This window comes from Stigmatopora argus, chromosome 19, assembly GCF_051989625.1.
Source record: "Stigmatopora argus isolate UIUO_Sarg chromosome 19, RoL_Sarg_1.0, whole genome shotgun sequence".
In the NCBI taxonomy this organism is placed as follows: Eukaryota; Metazoa; Chordata; class Actinopteri; order Syngnathiformes; family Syngnathidae; genus Stigmatopora; species Stigmatopora argus.
Genome location: NC_135405.1, coordinates 4,846,378 through 4,871,652, shown reverse-complemented (window position 1 = coordinate 4,871,652; position 25,275 = coordinate 4,846,378). Strand labels below are relative to the sequence as shown.

At 38.7% G+C, this 25,275-nt stretch overlaps 2 protein-coding genes across 5 annotated transcripts in view; both read right to left on the bottom strand.

The window, feature by feature from the left end:
• Positions 1 to 404: 404 nt before the first annotated feature.
• ankef1a (ankyrin repeat and EF-hand domain containing 1a) lies at positions 405 to 17,995 on the bottom strand. 4 transcript variants are annotated; one of them, XM_077587203.1, is made up of 10 exons: positions 16,895 to 17,995; positions 15,415 to 15,650; positions 14,967 to 15,128; positions 10,330 to 10,529; positions 8,482 to 8,631; positions 8,229 to 8,352; positions 6,400 to 7,201; positions 3,549 to 3,775; positions 2,015 to 2,127; positions 405 to 1,927 (listed from the first exon to the last, which is right to left on the bottom strand). In XM_077587203.1, the coding sequence occupies exons 2-10, from the start codon at positions 15,602 to 15,604 to the stop codon at positions 1,925 to 1,927; spliced, it is 1,971 nt and encodes a 656-aa protein (XP_077443329.1). In that variant the 5' UTR covers positions 15,605 to 15,650; positions 16,895 to 17,995; the 3' UTR covers positions 405 to 1,924. The 4 variants fall into 4 exon arrangements, with proteins under 4 accessions (XP_077443329.1, XP_077443326.1, XP_077443327.1 ...); XM_077587200.1 differs by having other exon boundaries at positions 15,415 to 15,624; XM_077587201.1 differs by lacking the exon at positions 16,895 to 17,995 and adding an exon at positions 16,424 to 16,543 and having other exon boundaries at positions 15,415 to 15,624.
• Positions 17,996 to 18,832: 837 nt separating this feature from the next.
• Positions 18,833 to 25,275, bottom strand: part of emilin1a (elastin microfibril interfacer 1a) — a 38,039-nt gene continuing 31,596 nt past the window's right edge. The window contains exons 8-12 of the mRNA XM_077587199.1: positions 23,218 to 23,632; positions 22,063 to 22,188; positions 21,948 to 21,965; positions 21,719 to 21,853; positions 18,833 to 20,111 (exon numbers count right to left, since the gene is read on the bottom strand). Of these exons, the coding sequence (XP_077443325.1) occupies positions 19,792 to 20,111; positions 21,719 to 21,853; positions 21,948 to 21,965; positions 22,063 to 22,188; positions 23,218 to 23,632 (1,014 nt within the window). The 3' untranslated portion in view covers positions 18,833 to 19,791. The remainder of the gene's footprint in view (positions 20,112 to 21,718; positions 21,854 to 21,947; positions 21,966 to 22,062; positions 22,189 to 23,217; positions 23,633 to 25,275) is intronic.

The window sequence follows — 25,275 nt, the reverse complement described above, 5'->3', positions numbered from 1 at the left end:
ATCATTTTTAACACAATATACAGCCAGGGACTCAAATCCCCAGACATGTGTTGCAGGTCCATTTGAGGTTTGCCTGAGAGCGTATGGATAATCCAGAAAAGGAGTGGGACATAGTTTTTTGCTTGAATTACATTGAATTACAGCGACATGTTTTCATTTCTTGCTCTTTTAAGGGAGACACATTGGTTCAATAGTCTGACATCTGCTATTGTTTGCCCACCCGCACCAACAAAGCACAATTATGTGTATATGTATGTATTTGGGAATTAAGCCAATAGAAAGACAAAAGCTTCACATGACAGTAGAATGCAAAAGGTTGACAGATCTGGGTTAGGCCATAGATGTTGTCCCCTATTTGGTTGAAATCCAGTTAAATTCACTCATGGATGGATATATTATTAAAAGCATTATAAAAGACAATACACATCTCGGCTTCCACCACTTCAACCTGCTGTCCTCTGGAAGGTGCTACAGAGCCATAACAGCCAAGACAAACAGACTCCATACAGACTCAAGGACAGTTTTGCACCTAGAACCTAATCAAGACTTATTACTACTACTTATACTCCTTATGTATTATGTTGAACACTTATTTATCTCTTATTATATAATGATTATTTATTTATCATTACTATATATTGATTATCTATGTGTTTGTTTGGGTCTTTAGACTCAGCGAGTGGTGTGCTCTCAACCATTCTGCTGGCCTCACTTGAACTACTTATTTATTTCTTATTTATTGATTACTTATGTGTCTGTTTGTTGTTGTTCTTTGTGCACTATGTGGTGAAAGCTTTAAATCTCTACTTATAGTTATATAATGACAATAAAAGCATTCAATTCAATTTAACTTGAAGTTCATTTTTTCGGTCGCAATGTCTACACATTGTGATGCATTAACCTATTAGGAGGATTAACATTAAAATCCCTGTCAAAGTAATTCTGCACTTTTGTTACACAGCACATTTCCATATTCACTTTCTTGGTGTGGCTCACAGATTTTTTAACACACATGACATGCAGTATATTGATTTAAAAAAAGGGTTAAATTAGTAAAAGGTGAGGAATCTCCTTCAGTCAAGTCCAACAAATAATTTTAGATATTAAAATGCTTTGATTCATTTCATCAGTGGGAACAAAAAACAATGTTAAAGGAAAAAGCATGAGTGATTTGATCAGTAGAACAAAACAGGAGAAAATTATTATTTTACCGAAAAAAACAACAACAACCGAGGTTACTGTCTGGCTAAACCCTAGAGTGCCCTCTGCATACAAAATTGGAGCGATGAGTCAACTAAACTGCCCACTATACTCAGACTATCCAATAAAGTCTACATATACTCTTTATAGTCATTCAAATTTATCTTGTGAGCATATGATAATTTATGTATATAGACATTTAAAATTCTAAATGTGTACTTTGCTTAACGACATTTCAATTTAAAGGGTGACTCTAAAAATAATATAAAGTACTTCTGGGAGTATATGTATTGTTGATGGAAAACACTGCTAGTCCAAATATCTTTCAGTTATAACAAGTCAATGACATGAATTCACATCTGTGAAACATTGTCAACATTTTGTCACTCCGGTGATGGAATTATTGTTGTCTTTCCGATTGAAAAAAAAAACAGTTTTGTTGAAAATTCAAATAATTTCCCCCCTTTAATGAACATAAACATTAAAATAGCTACTGGAAACTGATTTCCAAGTTAACTGATAACCCGGGCAGTGACCATTACGAGATTAAATGGTCACATTGGCACATGTGTGGGTCAAATGAGTTCTTGAAAAAATGTGTTTATTTTTATGAACATGTTCTGATGAAGTAAATGTATTGCATAACAGTTGGCACCAGATGAAGTTGGGAAGGGAAACAGTGAATGGGTGAATGAATCCCCAGAGAGGCAGATGGAGATCCCTGTCACTAGAACAGAAAAAGAGAAATAGTTTAAAGCTTTAAACTTAATTTCAGATGTGAGGTTGAGGGTTTAAGGGTGTCACTAGAATATACCTTTTTACCCTTTCCTTTGTTTTTTGGTTTAGGCATGGCTTCATACTTTTCTTTGACCAATTGGTATATTTCACCATCGGCAAATGCAGTCGCTACATCGAGGCAGGTTTGTTCTAAAAGGGAAAGAAAAATGCCTCCTTACTTAACATTCCATGCAAATGTTTTTTTAAATTTAATTTCAAAAACTGGTCCTTCTAAAAATTGACAATGGTTTCATGCAAAGGCCATTTTCACACAAAGCAGATGGTAACTATGAATTGGGAGTCTTTTCTTTGCTCTGTTTAATTTGACTGAATAAGACCTTTCACTAATCCACCATGTCATGGCTTTAGAATATGGGGCAGGAGGGTAATATATTTCTCATTTATTTCTCATATTTTTGGGGCAAAATGCATCTCATTGCATTGCCTGTTGACATTTCAAAATGTGTCATGTCTTGCACTTTTGCCTATTTGTTACTTATTTAATTTTGTTCCCACATGAAAATGAATTACCATATACACTTATATATTGATTTATTTATTTTCCTTTACTGCTTATCTTCACTGTAGCCTAACCCAGCTAACTATGGGCACCAGGTGGGGGACATCCTAAATTGCTTGCCAGCCAATTGCAGGGGACAAGGCATACCTGTCAACCTCTGCCGATAACTGCCCTTATAAATGATTATGATTCCCCTTACAAACCCCCAAAACACCTAACAAACACCGTACGACTCGTACGGTGTTTGTAAGGTTTTTGGGGGGTTTGTAAGGGGAATCATAATCATTTATAAGGGCAGTTACCGGCAGAGGTTGACAGGTATGACAAGGAGACAGCCATTTATGCAATAACTACACCTATGGGCAATTTAGAGTGTCCAACCAGCCTAGTATGCATGTTTTTGGGATGTGGGGGGAAACCGGAGTGCCTGGGAAAATCCACCCAGGCCCGGGAAGAACATGCAAACTCCACGCAGGTCAAAACGCAGCGGGGATTGAACCCTAGATCTCAGAACTGTGAGGCCGACATGCTAACTACACGGCTACCTATATATATGTATATATACTTTCATTCTTTCATTATTTTTTAAATATAATTACTTGTTTTTAATGGGCCCTGATGAATTTCAGTGTTTATATATATATATATATATATATATATATATATACACACATATATATACATATATATATATACACGTATATATATATGTATATATATGTATGTATATATACATATATATATACGTATGTATATATATACATACGTATATATGTATATATTGCCAATTTTTCAACTTATATCATTATATATATATACATATACTATATTCATATATATATATGTATATATACATATATATACATATAACTATATATACATATATATACATATATATGTATATACATATATATATGTATATATACATATATGTATATATATATATAATGATATAAGTTGAAAAATTGGCAATTTGTGAAATAATGAAAACTATAAAGAAAACAAAATACCTCACTCTATTCATAATTTCAGATGTTTGAGTGAGTCATACCTTTCTTGTTTTCTATTAAGATATCAGCCCCAGCTGTAAAGAAGAACTCAACACAGGAGAGGTGAAGGCTCTGGATGGCAATCATGATCGGCGTGGTCCCTGTGATGGTCTGAGCGTCTATGTCGGCTCCAGCGTCCACCAGAAGTTCAAGTATTTCCACTTTGCCAGCTTGCGCACCATGGTGAAGCGGCGTCCAGCAGAACTGATCACGCAAGTCCACCGCCGCACTGTTTATAACAAAATTATACTGTGATACCAATATAGGACTTGAGTAAAGCTCACTTTTGCATACATTTTTTTTTTTTTTAATTCAATAGTCTCTGATGCATATCTAATTGGACACCAGTCTAAATATCATCCAACAACCAGAGGGTGAGTGCATTAGCTAGCTACATAATATCAAAATCGTGTTAAGATCCTCCACGTGGTAGTAAAACAATACAATTGTAACATACGTATCTTCAAGCCGAGTTGAAACCAAAAAATCACATGTTGGTAAATCACAACGCGATGGACGTTGACATAATCAGAACTGCAATAGAGATACAAGTAATTATTTTTTTACGATCATTTTGCTCGTAATCATGCAGCCTTAGCTCTCTGAATTTTTGTGCAGGATGTCCCTATTCTGCTCATCTGGAGTCAAACGAAAAACTGCACAGATGTCTCATTTAAATAGATTATAGGAAGAAATTGTCACTTTTTCACTCAGGTGATGCATCTTTGCTTTTTAATCATATATATCTATTTTGGAGCAATAACTATCTAATGGCCTCTGAAACATTTCCAATATTGTGATGCCAAAGAAAGTCGCAACACTAAGTCCAGGTTGAAAATTCTTGCGCTCTGCACTCACAACAACATTGACAGCGCAACGTGTTCAATAACTACGTTAATGACCAAAATCTAGCACTCAAACACGCACCAGCTTCTCTATCAAATCACACAAAAATCATATTTCTGTTTTAACAACCTTTAACTTCAAAAAAGCAAACATATTGCATATTATTATGTTTTTCAAAAGTATGTGTCAACAATAAAAATACTGTATTTTCACGACTATAAGGCGCACATAAAAGTCTAAAATTTTCTCCAAAATAGACAGGGCGCCTTATAATCCAGTGCGCTTTATATATGGACCAATACTAAAATTGTTATCACGATAAAATAAAATAAATCAGTCGATAGGACAACTACGGTAAGCAGCCCCCGACTCTACTATTTTCCCGTAGATAAAGTACTGCGCAGTGACTGCTGGGATATAGAGTTCTTAATACACCCAGTTCTTCAATACACCCAGTATGACGGCGAGCACACTAATTTGGTGCTCGTCGTCATTTCGACCGTATTTACAAAAGAAATCCTGCCGCTAGATGTTGGCGTCAACAGAGCATTCAAAGCTAGACTGCAAACTATATATATATTATATATATTAACTCGGAGCTTGCCGTCATTCCCGGGGGCTTGAGAACTACAACCGCAGGACCCAGTGTTTTGGAAGACTCATTTGGGCAATTGTTTAATTCGGACACAGAAAATGAGGACTTTGTTCATCCATATATAATATATATGAGTCTAAAAAACGGTGCGTGCTTTGTGTGTTTAAAATACAGAAATAGCACTCGTTACTGACACTGCGGCTAAAGATATGATGCACCGAATAGTCGTGAAAATACGGTATACAAAATCTGTCATGTTTATAGAGAAATTATAAACTTATCCACATTGTTGGTCCTTGGTTGGTTCTTCCATTTCACTAATACTTCATGATTAACGTTTGCTCCCAAGCTATTCAGACTAGTCAATATTGAAGAATAACAACAAACGAAGTAGGTAAAGTTAATTGGATTTGACTGGGGCAAGCAACTGAATTACGTCACATGGGGGCATTTCTAAATTGTCGATCCCTTTACATCCAATGATTTTCCTTACAGCTCATCACTTTTAAGGTCATAGGTGAAATGGTGTCTGTTTGTAATGGTAGTCAATCAGTCCAACAATATACAGTGGTACCTCTACTTACGAAATTAATTGGTTCCAAAAGTTGTTTCATAATGTGGATTTTTCGTAAGTAGAGAAATAAATTCACATGTCTACCAATATTGTATGAAATATGTATGCAAATGCAGGAATGCAAAAGAGAATAAAAAGATAAAATTTAGAATAAAAAATGCATTTTCCTTTAGGGTGGAATTGTGAGGAGCAAGTGAGTAAACATACATAGACATGCACGTAAATACAACTTAATTTAAAATGTTATGCACACTCAGAATAGCTCAACAAACAACTTTGTGACCAATGAGGGTCGAAGGGACTCGAATCAGGAACTCACCGCCGACCGGAGCTGCTCCGCCATGGTCCCGGAAAAGGGGCTTTAGATCGGACGGTCGCGCTCAAACTATGCCAGTGGTTGCTGGCTCCCACGTCCGCCTACAGTGCGCTACCTTCAGTTCCGACATCATGGAAACACAGCTTCCATCTAGCCAATGGGAGGCCAGCAAGGTGTTGGGAGAATGAGAAAAAAACTAGTACGACAATTTAAAAAAAAAACGCCTATATGAAGTCTGTTTACATTTCAGGGATGTGTGATTTGGTTTAGATTTTTTTTTTGTATCTTGGGACAAAATTTTTCGTAACCAGAATCTTTAGTATTTAGCTAGCATTCGTAAGTAGAGGTACAACTGTATTCCCAATGAATGATTCTAAGATGTATGTTGGCAGAAAACAACCCAGAAAACTGCACAGCAGTTATAAACACAAGCATAACCTGTCACCATGAAAAAAACAACAACTATAAAATCCCTAGCATGGAAATTATTTTAACCATGAATAGTGGATGAATGTGCGTCACCTCTTCTTGATGAGGTACCTCGTCACCTCCAAGTTTCCAACGGCGCATGCTACCATTAGGGGGGTCTTGTAATAAGGATCTTGAACATCTACAGGAATCCTCTGACTAAAAGCCAGTTCTAGAGCCTCAATGTTGCCATTCTTCACGAGGTAGTTGATATTTAGGTAAATCTTGTCTGGTTTCTCTGTGTACCATGAGGTGTCATCGAGTACAGGATGTTTCGGTGGAAGATCTTCGTCAAGTTGGCGGCAGTCTTCGGTATAGCACGTCTCCATCATGTATTCTGGTGGACCTCCATCCTCTCGACGAGGCTTAAACTCCTGTGGGAGGGTACAAATAGGCATAGGGAGAACAAATTTTGGCTTCTTCTTGCCCTTTCCTTTCTTGCCACCCTTTTTCTTCTTGGGAATGTAGGAGAGGAGGAGGTACGGTTTCTTGATGTAGTTTACACCCTTGATGAAGTCACTCACATTTACCATAGGATCTCTTCCAATCCCATGCAATGAGATCACTAACTCAAGTTGCTCCTGGTTGACTGGAGCACCTAATGTCGTTAATACCAAGGCAAATTTCTCAGCGGGAACCTTTGCGCTGTCAAAGGCTTGCAGCAGTTCACTTTCATGTTCATTAGACCAGTCGTGCAAGGTCAGAGCCCATATATCTGTTAAGGCACTCTCATCAGTATCTTTGACCTTCATTTTCTCAGCTTTTTTCAGTTCCTTCATAGCCGGTTTGAAACCAGCGTCTTTAGCAATCTGACGCGGCAGTAGACCTTCTACGTTCTTCAACTTGGCGTTGCTACCTGAACATAAAGCACATAAAATGACAAGCAGTTTGACATGCAGTGTCAAAGTAATCGGTGTCATCTTTGAGGCTGAGACAATGATAGCAAACAGGAGCCATTATTTAAATGGTTTTCTCACCATTGTAATGCAAGAAACTAAACCACATTTTTAATTCGGAATTAATGCCTATTAACTTTCCCATATTTATGGGTCATGTTTGTAGAACGTACTTGATTCGTGTGCGGTCGATTGGTCGCCGGTCTTTTGGTCGCCGGTCTTTTGGTCGCGGTCTTTTGGTCGCCCCGACCGCGACAACGGGCGACCAAAAGACCGACGACAAAACAAGGTAAAAAAACACGGTCTACGCATCAATAAAAGCCAACAATGGCCATGAGCAGTTTCACTGAGCCAACGTGTGAGTGTATATAAGAGTTTGTATGTACATGAGTTGTCCCCTTAGGAAGGGACGTCAGTCAGGGTCTTAACAAGTTCTCCAACAAAAAACAATAAAAGTCCGGGAAATTTGGAGCTTTTCTTTAGCCTAATAATTACTAGGGCATTAAGTATGACTAAATAGTAATTCGCAGTTTGTATTTAGGGAATTTGAGCAACAATTTAAATGGAAATTATCAATAACCTTCCGGGCGACCAAAAGACCAGCAACCAAAAGATCGGGGACCAAAAGACTGGCGACCAAAAGACCGGCGACCAAAAGATTGGCGACCAAAAGACCGGCGACCAATCAACCGTGTACCACATGATTTGGGACACATTGATCACATTTTACGACTGATTTCAGGCTTTGTAGGGCCTAAAAGGATTTTCTGACTACAGTGGAGTCTAAAATATTGATCACTTTGAATGTTAACCCACATAGTTTGAACACAATTCGTTTTTTTCTCATTCTAGACCAATTACTATGTTAAGACATTTTGAGAGAAAAACAATTTGAACTTTTTTGAAAAATATAAAAATGGTTCCCAACCTTTTGGTAGAAGATAATAGATTGTTTTGCATGAAATGTGTAAAATATATTTCTGTGACCTCTCTGAGCCAGGAACTTGCAGCAGTTGACGTTGCCTGTTTTTGCGGCAAAATGAAGGGCCGTGCACTCGTCCACTGTAATCAAGCTTATGTCTGCTGAGAACGCAGACAGCAGCACAATCACCTGGGCATTGCACAAGGGCACACAAGACCAAAGGGGAGTTTGTAATCGAAAAGAACGATCTTTCCTTCCTGATTTGAATTTCCACAGAATATATGATATGTATACATTTTCGTGTAGCAGCTATTTCACCTCAAAAAAGCCCCCCATGGCAGCATAGTGCACTGCTGACATGCGTTTCTGGTCCAGGGCGTTGGGATTCCCACCCCTTTTTAAAATGTCTCTGACAAGCTCCAGGGATCCAGCCTTGGAAGCTTCCATCAAAGCAGTAATACCTGTTTGCTATGGACACGAGAATAAATGTCATGGCCAGTACAGTTGACCTCAGTACAGTTATTGACCCAAATACAGTGGTACCTCGACATACGAGCAATTTGAGATACGAGTAAAATTTTGAGCAAATATTTATCTTGAGATACGAGACACATTTTGATATACGAGCAGACAGCGGACGCGAGAGGCTGCTCATAAGAACATCATTGGCACTGTGTTTCCCGTAGCAACTCCCTCGTGTAATGTCTCTACGAGCACTGGGCGGAGCATTGCATTTTTTCAGTGTTTTTTTTCCATTAGTCAGTGCGAATGGCGTATATACTACTTCTCGTTGGCAAGTGGTTGTGCATTATCCTATTGTGAGGACATTTGTCTGCATCATTTTGGGAATATTTTGAAGGGAATACAAAAGCAAACAACCCTCGATAGATTGCATCTGAAAGTCAGGGTGGAGGCATTGCAAATAGAGCCAACCATGAGAAGAAAGGTAGCAAAATTTAAAACAAAATTTGAATTAAGTTTAGTGTAAGGTTAGATTAAATTTATTTTTGAGTGTGTCTGCATCGTAATCCAAGTTCATTTAAATTTGTTTGTGTTATGTTACGAGCGCGTTGCCGTGCAATCCCCCCCCCCCACTCTCTAAACACATTTTAGTACTATTAAACCACTAGTTATTTGTTACTTTGTTAATAGATGGCGAATTAGAAGAAATACAAAATTTTTTCCAATCCAATATCCTGTTTTCGGTGTTTTTTCAGAGGGTTGGAACAAATTAATTAGGTTTTTAGTTCATTTCTATTGGAAACATTCGTTTGAGTTACGAGAAAATCAACATACGAGCTCAGTCCCGGAACGCATTAAGCTCGTATCTCGAGGTACCACTGTATTAATCTATTTGCAAATTTCAGTTGAAATCTTTCTTGGGGTGCCACTATGTGGAAAGTACTTCTTGCGCTATTTAGAGATTTATACAATGAAGTAAAAATGGGTGTCAATTATTTGCTGGTTTTATGTGTCAATCCTACAGAAGCTTTAACTTGGAGTTTCAAATAAACATTAAATCAGGCAGGGTTTGCCTCTTATTAGTTTCGAGACAAGACAACTTTGCAAACATGAAGAGGTGCTGAGGAATACTTTAGAAAATGTTATTTAATGAGTGAGCTGTAAATTTCCCTTGCCATTCAATGATGGTTATCAATTTTCATTTTTTAATTGAGCAGGGAGGGTGAGGGTCTAACATTGCTTCACTGTAAAGTTCAAGCTTGGGAATAATTTCACTATGACACAACTACCAGTAGACCACAGATATCTACTCTTCTAAATTTAAGAGCAACCCAGTTTGTGAGTACACTACTGGGAATAATAAGATTTTCTATCGCTGAAAAAAATATATATAAACAAAAATAAGTCTCCTGTTTCTTTTGGTAAATTTGTAATACACTATATTCATGGGACAAAAATAGTGTCGAGGAGAAATCTGTCAAAATGCTGACAACATAGCTTAGTCCCAAAAAATAAATGGCTCTGAAAGAGTTTTGTTTACAGCATTTAGACGGGATAAATCTAGTGATTTTTTTAGTACTATTTGCTGTTGATTTCCAGCTATCATGGGCTGGTTTGGAACATATCTACACCGTCCAATCAAATGAAACAAAGCAGTGGTACAAAGTTCCATCAACAATTGATGACTGGCATTGAAATATGAACCTCATCTGCTGCATTCGGGTCAGCCCCTTTATCCAGCATCATGTGACACATGGGGGCGCAGTCTTCGGAATTTTGACACATCAGTTGAAAGACATGAGTCCCTTGCGATGAGACATTGTTGACGTCAGCCTGGTACTCTAGAACTGTCTCCAGGCATCGTATATGCCGTTTTGTGGAGTAGATGCAGTAGAAAAGAACCCCTAAACAGAAGGGGGAAGAAAAACAGGTTCAACAACAGTGTTTTTATACTCAGTTATATTTAATATGCTCTATTCATTTAACTGACACATGTTAGCTCTAACGGCCCGGCCAACAAGTGGTTAGCGCATCTGCCTCGCAGTTCTGGGTTCGATCCCAGGTCGGTCCTGACTGTGTGGAGTTTGCATGTTCTCCCCGGAATTCTGTGGGTTTTATCCGGGTACTCCGGTTTCCTACCACATCCCCAAAACATGCCGGGTAGACTGATTGAACACTCTAAAATGCCCTCTACGTATGAGGGTGAGCGTGAATAGTTATATGTCTCCCTGTGTGCTGTGATTGGCTGGCCTGTAGTTCGGAGGGATAAACTCCAGCACCCCAAGCGACCCTTGTGATAAGCAGTTCAGAAAATGAATGAATACATTTTGGCTATTTAAATGTAAAAGCTATGAAACTGTTTTGTCAATGATGATAGGCTGCCGTTCATCTTATAATTCGAGGCACTGTTGAATAACTAAAGAAATTACTTGTTTCTAAATCCAACGTATATCTTCAATCTTCAAAGAATGGTCACTATTTTGCTCTCAGTCGAACACGATATATGGTTTGGCACCATTTCAAGCAAGCAGCAGGCCCCAATTGAATTTGCTCTGATAATACGTAAATCAACGATTTCAGAGTCAGTTCACATTGGGTATTTCATCAATCTCTGTAAGTCACTCTGGGGAGAACAACTCATGTTGGAGCATAAAACATAAGCACACTTTACAAATGCAAAAGATAAAAAAAATAGAATTTTCTTACAGTTCTTATCAGTCACTTTGCTGCATTTCTCAGATCAGATTTGAAATGCTCAAAAGTACTTATTTAACATTCATCTCATCTCATTTTCTGAACCGCTTTATCATTAGGGTTGTGTGGGGGGGGGGGGGGGGGGGTGCTGGATTATTAATTGCTCATTTCCCATACCTCAGTCTCTATTGAATAGTCTCATCTTCAATTTAGTCATTACTTCATTGCATAGGTCTTTACATGCAAACTGAACTTGTCATAAAATGCATTATTCAAGCCCCTTATCCTCACAGGTGTCTTGGGATGTTGGAGCCAATTTGAGCTGACAACATCCGGTAGGCAGGATACACACTTAATTAGTTGCCAGCAAGTCACAGGGATCAGACTAACATCTATGGACACACCCATACTTATGAGCAATTTGAAGTCTAATATATTATTGGACATTTAATTTCCCATTCTCTAGAGCTCTCCTAAAGCCGCACGTTTCTTCAAGGTAAAATCTTCATCTACTGAAGAGAAGCTTTATAGGCCAACCTCAGTAATGTGTGACAATGGAAGGACAAAAAAACAGGACCCAAACCCCTGGGATCAATAGCCAGAAAAGAGTAATCTTGATGACATAAGAGCAACACTTTTAGTCCAGGTTCTCAATCATGGATTTACAATCTCTGAGAATGGTAGAAGGGTGAAGCCAAATGTCGGGAGAACAATTTCAATCACATTTCTTTCGTTTTTTGTTTTGTTTTTAGCTGCAAAGTACTTTTCTTTTATTTTTGCACAACAAAGACATGGTCTGTCAACAAATGCTATTAACAGTAAAAATGTCAAGTACATCTTGTCCGGTTTTGTGCAAGGCACCCCATCCACACACTTAATGTCCATCAGAACATCTCTAGGAGTACACTATTCTATTGACAGTAACACTAAGAAATTTGACAATCTTTTCCAAACATAATTACAGAAGGACTTGTCATTCTGAAAGCACTAACATATTCATGACACAGAAATTTAAATTTGAGTTGCACTAAGGATTTCGAGAAGTGAACTGGATTTTGCAGGCAATCCATGGTGTTTTACTAATTGTATTAATTATTTTTAAACTGTTTTTCAAAGGATGAGGATGAGTCAAGAAATGGACTATAACGACTTTGGAAAAATTGTAAAACAAACACGAGCGTGACCAGCAAATGAAAGTATCAAGGCTGTGTACCATGCTCTCTGCTGACTAACTCGTAAACTACAGGCAATACAGGCGCCATAATTTCACGTAATGTGCGCTACTGGAATACCAGGTAAACACACAAAAATAATAAAACATCAGGCTCCAGGTATCAATAGATACTGGTCCATACTACATATCTCCATAGTTCAAGAACATCAGTTCAGGAATGACGGAACTGGCAACTTGACAGGGCTGTGGCCTGGAACAATACAATGTACCGTATTTTCAAGAGTATAAGGCGCACATAAAAGTCTTAAATTTTCTCCAAAATAGACAGGGTGCCTTATAATCCAGTGCGCTTTATATATGGACCAATACTAAAATTGTTATCACGATAAAATAAAATAAATCAGTCGATAGGGTACACCATCCTCTACAGCTCTCAAAACTACGGCAAGCAGCCCCCGACTCTACTATTTTCCCGTAGAAAAAGTACTGCGCAGTGGCTGCTGGGATATATAGTTATTTTGTCAATACACCCAATGGATTGTGGCCTGTACACATTGACATCAACACAGCTTTACAAAGCATGGAAAGCAGCGTTGGAATAGTTACGCTAGCTACTAGCTAGCTACTATTTGAGAATGGATTGTCGCCCCCTGGACAAACGTATAAAACTCAGCGTTTTCGATGACTCATTTGGACAATTGTTCAATTCGGACACAGAAAATGAGGACTTTGATGGATTTGTGGGTGATGATGACGTGAGTACATTGTAAAATGGCTAAATAAAGTACAACCGAACTCAGTTTTGCTTCTGTTGCCTTTTTAAAAACGTGTTTTTATCATGTGGGTGGAGCGTGTATGTTTAAGCTGGTGTATGTTTTGCCATGCCTGGCTGCGTCTATAAAAACGGTGCGTCCTTTGTGTGTGTAAAATACAGAAATAGCACTCGTTATTGACACTGCGGCTAAAAATACGGTGCGACGTATAGTCGTTTTTTTTTTTATTAATAAATTTGATATAGCTGAGATTAGCATGTTGATGTGGCCTTCAACAAGCATCTGAATCTTAAAATGGATTAAAAATACAAACAAACTATTATACTATCATACAAAAAGAATGCCCAGCCAAATACAGGTTTGTTTCAGACATTCATCTCCAAGGAGAACAAACAGATTACTCAATGGAGAAGGTTAACCAAAAGTAGATTTTTTAAATTAAATCTCCCTACAAAAACAGTTGGCTGATATCTCTTCACATTCTCTTTCAAGCATGCCCCTTCCCATTGACTCTCAAATCGTGCAATTTTCAGTAGTCATTGATAATCCCCAATGATACATTGAGTATTCACTTTGATATATTATAAATGGTCCCAAAGAAGGGCTTTAGGCTCTCTGATTGAACCTGTCTGGGTTACCGCAACTTCATCAATACTCGTCGAGCATTTTGATGAGCTGGGGGAACAGGTAGTGCATTCAAATAAGCCTATTGATCGCACTTAAGATAGAAAATACATCCATTTAGGAAAGCGTTCATTTGCAACCAAGCTTAGTGGTGCAGTGCTGAAACCCCAGGCCAATCTATTACCAATCATTATTAGTATCTGAGTGTTACATGTATAATACTCATTGTTTAACACGCTTCATCAAGGGTGTCAGACTTGGGTTGGTTCGCATGCCGCTTTAACGTCAACTTGATTTCACGTGGGCCGGACCATTTTAGATATAATATTTAGTTGTTTTTTTTATAAATTGATTACAAGCCCTGAATATTCAGTTTTTTAAAGATCTAAAACAATGTTTATTTTAGCTTTTTTTTAAATATATTTTTAGATTTTACAAAATGATTTTTGAACTAAAAACACAGAAAAAAATGATTAAAAAATTACAATTATTGATTTAAAAGGGGGAAAGTCAGGAAATTTAATATACATCTATACCAGTGGTTCCCAAACTATCTTACCTGACGCCCCCCTTCTTGCTTCCAGTAGACCCGCACGAGCCCACTTCCTCTTTTGCTCATGTGAACTTATTTTATTGTATTGCATTTATTTCTCAGCATTGTTCAGGAAAACAGATCTCTGTTAATAGAAAACAGGTTGGACCGTTGGAGTGACTGCTATAATCATATTTTGCATGTATTTAATGGCAGATATTTGTTCTTTGATTTTATTATTCTTATAATCTATTTAAACATTTTTTTTAGCAGATGACTTCACGCCCCCCTTGAATTCTCTTTACGCCTCCCTAGGGGGGCACGCCCCCCAGTTTGGGAACACTGATCTATACTCTTCATTTTAATTTGATCCTAAAACAGAAAATTGGCACTCACGATTTACTTTCCCGGGCCACACAAAATGATGCGTCGGGCCAGATTTGGCCCCCGGGCCGCCACTTTGACACATGCACGCTACATCATTAGTTATAGATAAATATGCACCAACGTAGAGCAAGTGGAGGTCACTGAGTTATGTACTCACCTTTACCCTCATTGTCTTGGATTCTCATATCAGCATCATGCTCTGCCAACATTTTCACGATCCCATCATTACCCAGTTCTGTTGCTAACATGACCGGTGTGTGGCCCCTCTTATTTTGAACATCGGGATGCGCTCTCAAGGAGAGAAGAAACCTTGTCAAGTCTGAAAAGGTGGGGGATAAAACATAATGTGATGAACCCATCACTGGTATTCTATTAACTTTGAAACGAATACCAATAAACCGGAAAAAAGGGCACTTTAAATTTACTATGATTGTTTTCCCAGTAAGACCATTCTAACAACTTTCTCTATGTGTCCTGTGATTGGCTGCGACCGTTCCAGGGTCCACAACGCCTCTTGGATAAAATTACTGGGCACGGGTTGCAACCTAAAACCCCCCAAAAAGTGTGAAAAAGTAGCGTAGTCGCATATGTGGACAAGTCTTTACCTTGATTGTTGGCTGAAACAGCCATGTGAAGTGCCCCTCTTCCATTCTTTGGCTCAGTGAAATTAATCAGGTTCTCCACCCCGAGGTGAACCATCGTCTCAATCTGTGCCCTGTCATTTTCATTGATGTACTGCAGCAAACGGTAGATCTGCAACACCTGCAGGCGCATGTCTACCTCCCTGCCAGTCATGGTTGCGGTGACCACAGATGCTAGGAAATGACAAGAGGCTCACAAACTGTTGATGAGATGCATTTAAGAAAAACAAAAAAAGTTACCATCAATCCATCACTCTTAAAAATGGTCGAAAAAAAGCATTTTGCCTTAGTGGTCATTAATCGAAATAAAAAGAAATGGCAAAACATGTATTATGAGATGACTTGTTAGTGATAGGAAACTAGTTCTTAGTGGGACTACAGTATCATTTTATTGGGTAACTATTGTGTTAGTCATCTCAAGTAAACCACATGCGATAATAGTAAGTTCAGTTGTTGCTATTTTAATGGTGGTAGCCCACTCATCTCATTGTCTGGCCATTGTTCTTTGTGACATTAACAAACTCCAAAACTGCAACAAAATGCTTACTAATACATTATCAATTAATGTATCAGCAGGTCACCCCGGTGGAGTGAGTGGTTAGCACGTCAGTCTCACAGCTCTGGGGTCCTGGGTTCAAATCCAGGTCGGTCCACTTAAGTAGAGTTTGCATGTTCTCCTTGGGCCTGTGTGGGTTTACTCCGGGTATTCCGGTTTCCTCCCACATTCCAAAAACATGCATGATAGGCTGATTGGACACTGTAAATTGCCCCTAGGTATGAGTGTGCGAGTGAATGGTTGTCCGTCTACTCGTGCCCTGTGATTGGCTGGCCACCGATTCAGGGTGTCTCCTGCCTCGAGATCGAAGTCAGCTGGGATAAGCTCCAGCACCCCCCCTCCCCCCCCCCGTGATACTAATGAGGATAATGTGGTTCAGAAAATGAATGAATGAGTGAATGTATCAGCATTACATACATAGCATAACTCAACCGTCATCTGATGAAGTGGCACTTATCCACTTGTACAGAAGTAAGGTCATTTCAATTTATTTAGCTGTATAATGCATGCTTTTCATTGTGGTGGCCAAAGGAGAATTTCAAATGGTGAAATTAAGATAATAAAAATGTTTTCTGGTTGGGCTGACATTTTTGCAAGGCTGTTGTATGGAGGGTTTAGAGGCAGGGCCATTGCACATAATAAGGTGACGTCATTACTATAAACCTGTATGACGTGCTTTTCAACAGTCATAACATAAACTATGGCGTGACGTCATAGCAACACTGCAGGAAAAAATCCAGGGCAATGTTGAAGTTGGAATTTAATTCCACATACCATCAATACTATATCCCCTTGTCAATTTAGTTAATTTACTTGCACATGTCCGAATAATAATAATAAAAAGATAGCATAAATTATAACACGTAAGGGATCAATCAGTACACTCACCTATAGAATGAACGTGCTGGTCCATTTAGGCTGACCACTGTCGACATTTCTTCTCAATGTTTCTCCATTAAAAACATTTTATTCCGTCCGTCGTGGTTTATTTTTCCATTTTGAAGCGTCTTGCTTCACTTTGTTTCTTCTGTTGAAGGCGTAACTCTGCTCCATGGCAACGAAACGCACTAAATCTCGGCAATGCAACGTGGAAAAAAAGATCGGAGCTTTTGGTCAAATTGTCATTTTACATTGGGGAAAGTAATTCAAAAAAGAAAGACGATTTGAAAAAAAAATAAGGCCCTGGTTGAATACAGTTTGACAACTTTACTCAAACACTTCCACGCTGTATTACGTCATCTCAGTTGTAATACGACACTTTACAGTGCAAGAGCAGAAAAACTACTATATCCGGTGTCGTTTGGGTTTGTTTTTCTATCAATAATAAACATAAAATACATCTTACTAAGGGTTTCTTCTCATGATGTCTGTCACCTTATCTGTCCTAGCAGTTTAGGATTAGGTTTAGAAGTCTCAAGTGTGGAGATCGATTTACCTGGTCAAGATGTGACTTGTTTTCACAAGAGCACTACAATTAGAGCCCATCTATTTATTATTAAAGGTATACCAACAACAAAAAGTACCCGGTTCATACTCTCATATTATCTTCAATGCAAAAAAATATATATTCCCCAAAGAACAAACGTGTAATAGACTACCCATCATCCCCCAAACCTGTCTTCATTCTGCCTGCACAGTTGTACTCCCGTCTTTGACCGCAGGATGGTGCCATAGTGCAGAATATGATACTACTGGGTAATGGGGAAACCTGAAATCTAAAATAAAATAATTTAATTTATCTCGGGTCACATATGTAAAAGAGATATGCTATCTCAGCAATGCTATGCAAAGTTAGAGTACAGATTTATACAAGAAGTATTTTGAGAGGTCTTGTCCACAATGGTATAACTCAGTGGCGGTCCGTGCATTTTCTCGTAGCGCCTTCAACGGGTAAAATCCACTTCCTAGCAGCATTTAATGATTAAATACAAATACTGGAGCTTTTCAGACATTACAACTGGGCCGGAGGGTGATTTTCACGGGAAAAGACAGCGATGGACGTCAATGGGGAAACGGCAAATATTGCACTAAAGTTGGGCAAAATCTACTTCCTAACAGCATTTAGTGATTAAATACAAACACTAGAGCTTAAATACAAACACTGGAGCTTTTCAGATATCAGAACCGGGCCCACAATTGAAATATTATTTAGGAATATAGCCATATTTTACTCAGCCAAAATCCTTTTTAACTGTACACAATATCCAACCTCCTTTCTTTCTTCCTTCTTTTCTATCGCCATCGAAGCTAATGCTGAAAGTCAAGCCTGGCCTGTCGTATTTTCTGGCATAGTCCGTCTTGAAAATGGCTTTAAATCAACACAACAATATATTTGCTTGTGCCGCTCGCTACAGATACACTTTGGTAGCTCTGGCTAATCACTAGCCAATCATATTGGTGAAAGCGATGACGTATCCCTACGCCTGTGACAAGGCATTGTGCTGTTGCCAACTCGAAATCTGATTGGTTAAAGCAACAGTCTTATCGATGCTTGTTTAATGCAGAAGAGCCTGCAGAACTGATTGTGAAGGCCTTGAGGCAGATTTCTGACCCTGGCAACAAATAATGGCTGAAATGTGATTGGTTAAATGCTTCAATATGAAAACACACATCTGGAAGCAGTGCAACCAGGGGGAAAAGCAATGAAAGGAAGCTAACAGACCATTTGGAATTATTTCATAAGTATTGATGGACAAAATATAATATATGATTCAGATATTTCTTAGCCCAGTAGAGAAGGCCTTGAAGGCCCTGACGGCCCGCCACTGGTATAACTGTACTTGCAGTAAGTAACAAAATCCGAATAAACCCATACATACTCCTAAAGGCCATGTGGAAATCGTGCATCATTGTATTTGGCACACATATTACGAAACATACAAAAATATACAGAACCTTGCAATGTGAAGTGGTAGCACAACAAAATATTACATGATAAAATGTTTTGAAATATTTACAATTCTTCCAGAGTTTACAATTCTTTTTGAAAATCCCACTTCAAACGATAATAAGGATGTTTCTATCAAGGTAAATTTTCATTTCAATGAGCAATGCATTGATTTTAATGGAAATATTCTTAGTGCTCATATAATAGCTTACCCAAACAACTTTTTTAAACAAAACAAAAACATTAAAAGTATTGTTAGCTGCTGAATGGGTATAATATTAGAATAAATAAATAAAGGGTACACTCAAAAACTTCAGTGTTCCCTTTATTTTTTTGGTAGCAGTGTAAATTGTGTGACTTTAAACGGCATTTTGGACAAAAAAATAACTTGATGATATGAGGTTGCACCAACTTCCTGGAAGGAATGGTGGTTTAAACATTGTCACACTCCCACTTATTTTCCTTAGCATTTTTCTGGGACAGTTGGCTGTTTATGGGAATCTATTTGTGGTTGCTGGCCTTAAAATATTAGTCATCATTACGGAGGATTATGCTTCATTCTCATATGCTCCTTTCTTTGTGTCATCAAAAAGCTAACTGAGGGCTATGTTATTGCAAATAAGTGATATTCAAGTTTTTGGCATAAAATACAGATTTGTTAGATTGTAAAAGCTGTGAAAACCATAATGACTTGTTGAGAATGAATCAAGTGTCTCCTTGAAGTTGTCAAAGAAAAATAATTAGGTAAAAGTGGAAACTTTTTTATTTAAATTCCACAATTCCCTGAGAGAACCCCTTGTATCCTCTCAAGAGACCTTGAATTGTTTTAGTCTCTGTGATTGCCTGTTTGCTTTGTCCACGTTAAAGACTCCACGCTCGATTACTGACGTCCATCCAATCAGATTGTCTCATACAGCAACATTCCACTGAAGATTGTCAAGGGTTCTGAGGAATAGGCCAACTTGCCAGTAACCAAATCGATACAAACAGTATCGCCTTTCTCCATTGGCAGGATGATGTTGAAGACTGCTAGAGCTCCGGGGATGTGTTCTACTTCCGCCATTGGCTTCTCCAAACCTTCAGGCTGATACCCAGCTGAGTCAACTCGAGCCACACCAGTGTTGGATTTGGACAATACCGCCTCGATCTTCATGTTCTTATGGCCCGTTAGAATTCCACTGAAAAAGTACCTCCCTCTCACTGGAGCAGTGAAGTAGCCTGTAGGACATAAGGTACAGAGCAGGGGTGTCAAACATGCGGCCAGTGAGCCGGAACCATTTGTTCTGCCTTAGTTCGGCATTTTTTTAGCTCATTCATACTATACATGCAGAATAATATGCTTATTTTTTTCTGACATAGGTACCGTAAAATAAAAAAAATGGTGATCGACCACATGCACTACAGTGTTTCCTCGATTATCGTGACTTCACTTATCGCAAAATCGCTTCTACACAATTTTTTCCTGCCATTCAAAGCTTGATTTTTTTAAGTTCATAAAAATGTGAAAATCCACGCTGAAACTCGTATGCGGAAGCCACTCCCCTGTCTTCCGCTTGCTACTAGGACTCAGCACTGAAGGGGAAAAAAGGTAGTCATAATAGGGGTGATCCTACTTCGCGATTTTTCGATAATTGCGGCCATTTCTAGTCGACATTAACCACGATATTCGAGGGATTACTGTACTGCTCAATGTTCCATCCGCAGTCACATTCGTTCTTTCGCTTCCCGCAGCCAAAAGAGCGCCGTCAATGGTAGCCAATGAGTTAACAAGGAACCCTAAAATGCCCCCAAACCGGTACTCAGACGTTTGGTCGCCGGACGTTTGGTCGCCGGACGTTTGGTCGCCCGGACGTTTGACAACATGACAGAGAGTTTACTGTTGAAACCATCTCTCAAAATTATATTCATGAGAGAGAGAGTTTAATATCTAAATATCTGCTGTTGAAACCAGCTCTCAAAATTATATTCATCCGGGCGACCAAACGTCCGGCGACCAAACATCCGGGCGACCAAACGTCCGGTCACGCCCCAAACCAACAGGAAGTAACATAAAAATGCCCAAAATTCAGCAGAAAGTGACTAACCGACAGGAAAAAGACAGAAAATCCCCCCCAAAACAATGGATAGGAAATAGGAAATTATCCAAATTTTACAGGTGAACTTTAAATACTCTAAAATGAAAAGGAAGTGACACAAAATTAACTCATTGCCTGCCACTGACAACGATAAATGTCGTATATTCACTTAAACTGGAAGTCGATGCTCATCTTTCAGTGGAATTAATGGTGCTAGACGTCTAATGCATTTGACTGGGAGGGGCGAATGAACGAATGCCTACATCTAGTGCTGTCAATGGCGGCCAGTAAGTTAACTATTTTGGCCAAAAATAAACTGGTCTGGCCCACATGAGATCTAATTTGCATGAATGTGGCCTGCTAACAAAACTTAGTTTGACACTCCTATTATAGACAGCTGATCAACAGTAAAGCAAAATTCCGTATAGAGTATCTGACACTTGCAGATTATTCTGCCACCCTGGTGGACGCCATTACACAGCCTTATGTTAAATTAAAGCTGTGATCCTACAAATATAGAAATTACCTGTTTGATCAATTAGCTGGTCTGGCCTGGTCATGACATTATTGACAACTCATAAATTTACCAATCATATCAAATTCACTCACTAGAATAGTAAATGTGTCTGCTCCAATTATCCCATCATTAAAAAATATTTACAGTCCAAATAATTTAAAAAAAAATCTGCATGCAGTTGTATTTGATTTTGGTCCAGTTGGCCTACAAAAAGAAAATGTGCTTATTCATACCTGTTCTGGGGTTGTAGACATCGTTTTCATTGACAAATACTTTGTTAAAAGCAATAGTTCCTACACCCCGCATTGGTCGAGTTAGCGCTGTGGAGAATGAAAGTCTTGGCACATGGGCGTCAGACCCTGCAAGACCTTAGTGTGGGGGTGAGAGAAAAGGAATTTAAGTTTAAACAGATGAAACAGTAATGGGACCTTTCATGTGATGTTTAGTAAAAACAACACATACCCTGTTCACCTCTGAGGCCTAGAAAATAAGATGAGAAACAAGTATTTAGTTAAAATGTCAGATTTCCATTTTCTTGAAAGGCAGAATTTAACGAGTGAAAATTGGTTATTTCTACCTGGGGGTCCAGCTGGTCCTTGTTGGCCCTGTTGACCAGGAAGCCCCACTTTTCCTTGGGGTCCCACAGCTCCCCCGGGTCCAGACTGCCCTCGCTCTCCTTTGGGTCCTGGTAGACCACGTGGACCTGGATGAAATGAACACTTAGGCCGGATTTGGATTATGTGGGCTAAGTGATGTTACTTAGCAAGTTTTCAGTATGTTTTACTCCAATGGGGTTAAATTTGGAAGTATGTGTAGAGTGTGGTTTGCACATGTGGACTATTTCTTGGATTTGACTCTAAAATTCCAATTGGTGTCGATATGAATGAATGCTTGAGTAGTGATTGACATAGAAACCATTATAAATAGTCAGCTGGGATCAGTACAAAATCAGAGTTAATAGTAGAACATTTTGTTCGTTTCGTCGAAAGACGTTTGGTCCCCGGACGTTTGGTCGACCGGACGTTTGGTAGAACGGATGGTAGAGAGAGAGACAGAGAGTTTATTGTTGAAAGCGAGCAACCAGGTAATCTCTTGCTCTCACAATTATAATCATGAGAGAGAGAGAGAGAGAGAGGGAGAGAGAGTCCGTTCTACCAAACGTCCGGTCGACGCCCTGTCCGTTCTACCAAACGTCCGGTCGACCAAACCTCCGGGGACCAAACGTCTGGGGACCAAACATCCGGGGACCAAACGTCCGGTCGACCAAACGTCCGGGGACCAAACGTCTTTCGACGAAACATCCGAGTGCCGACATTGCCGGTTCGATGATAATGGTCTCATTCCTATTTCAACCAGAATCAGACCTCCGTGCCATTGTGTACATGTCTTAAATAAATAAAGGACATTATGTTTAAACACAGCAATTCCTCTTGAAATGTCTGAATAAAAATCTTTTTGAGCATCTTTTCTCAAGATCAATGGCTTGAGAAACCTGAAACCTTCACTTCACAGTATGCAAGGATAGCTACTGCACAATCTTTAACCTAGTGTGACTTGAGGTTTTCACCACCATGTTGACTAAAACCCTCTTTCACACAGTATACAGGCTCTTAAGTGAACACTTGACAGTCCAGATTCTTTCTTTGTTCTATTTTTATATTGCCTCACATTAACCAAACTGTATATCTTTTCTCAAAGTCAGTTCCCATGACATGTATCCTCTGAGTCTTACCCATGAAATCTTGTCGTATAAAATCATGGAACTCCCTTGTCAAGTCCAGCAGAGATGTGTTGAGCCTGTGTATCTTGGAGTGAACATTCACTAGCTGGACATTTTGGATATTATCAATACTATGTCCTTGAGATGTGACTGTTACATTGAGCCCATTGACGCAGCTCCACAGTCCAGACACATGTTGGTTCAGGCCCTCCTTTATACGCTGCAAATTGTCTGAAAAAGAGTCGAAGCGTCCGCACAGTTCCTCTAATTTGGAGAAGCGGTGTTCTAGGCCATTGCTTGCTCGCCGACACTCCCCAATCTCTGTCACATAGTTACTTCTGATCAGTTCAACATCTTTGCCAAGGCTTCCAAATCGAATGTTTGAGTCAAGGACATGCTCGTCCAAATCATTCTTCAAGTTATCCACCTTTAACAGAAAAAAGGCAGGTTAGTCTTTAGTTCTTTGACATATTAGTGTGCATTATTTAGTTTACAAATGCTCAAAGTTCAAAAGGATTTGGTATTTCACATTTGTATTTAAGATAGGGATGCTAGAAACGAAGCATACATCTGCTGCCTTAAGCAGGGGTGCTCATTCCGTCAATCACGATCCGACTAGTCGATTACCAACGTACTACTGGTATATCGTCTGAGAGTAAAATTCAATCTGGTCTGTTAGTTTCCTTTAGGCCGGAAAACTGTCTCATTGGTAATCAAACGCATCTGAGCTGCCCTCCCTGGGACCTGAGTGTCGACCCCGTCTCCTTGAAGAAGGTAGAGCGTGGGAGGTCGGCTCCTTGAAAAGTAGATCTTAGAGCAAAAACAGTATGAGCACCCGGGATCTTCAGTTTTACATTTTCAGTGACAGCAAAAAACAAGGTCATTTTGTTGTTGTTGTATTTTTTCTATTTTGTAAACATAACAGCAAAGTCTATTTTTGCTTGCAAAAATATTTGTTTGTATGTCTAAAAGTTTTCTTTAAATCTTGATAATAGACTATCAAGAGTTAAGGTAGAAGTTCGATGTTTCATTTTAGGCAATCCACAAAACAAATAAGAATTTTCAAACTGCAGTCAGAGATGACTCGGAGTGTTATTTAAAACATAGGATTGACAAATGCAAATTTATAATGACTGCACACTGAGGATCAATCAAAAACAGCATGAACCAACTGATTTTTGTACAGAAGAACATAATTCATACAAGCTGTATTACAACTGGTGGAGATTTCATTGAAGCAAAAATTAACGCAGTCCTCAATGTTATATAAGTTTACACAAAAACTTGGTCTCTTTTGCTTACGTGTGAGAGATTTGTGTTTATTTGAGGTGTTCAGTTAGGATTTGAATTAAAAGACTGAAATCATTTAGTGATAATATAGTTTTCTTAATTTTTAATAGCCTTTGAGAATGTAGCAATATATATTTCAAACGTGTCATTGCGACTGTTTTATTTAATGTGTAATTTCATTGAAGTGTATAGAATTAAACATACCTTTACTTTATGTAACATTTACGTATTTTGGCTTTGTCTCTGTGGTACCTTACAGAAATAGACTATCATCCAGAAAACAGTCTAACCAAACTTGTTTGTTATAGAATGACCTCTTCAAATAAACTAATACGTCAACAAAACTTGTTTGTTGTAGAATGACCTCTTTAAATCAACATTATCTGATCTTTTTGATATGCAGAAACGTTTGTACAAAAACTAAAAATAAATATGAATACCAAGAATCACGGAGCTAAGAAAACAAGAAAATTTGGTACACGGTCGATTGGTCGCCGGTCTTTTGGCCACCGATCTTTTGGTCGCCGGTCTTTTGGTCGCCCGGAAGGTTATTGATAATTACCATTTAAATTGTTGCTCAAATTCCCTAAATACAAACTGCAAATAACTATTTAGTCATACTTAATGCCATAGTAATTATTAGGCTAAAGAAAAGCTCAAAATTTCCCGGACTTTTATTGTTTTTTGTTGGAGAACTTGTTAAGACCCGGACTGACGCAGCTTCTTAAAGGGACAACGCATGTACATACAAACTCCTATACCCTCACACGTCGGCTCAGT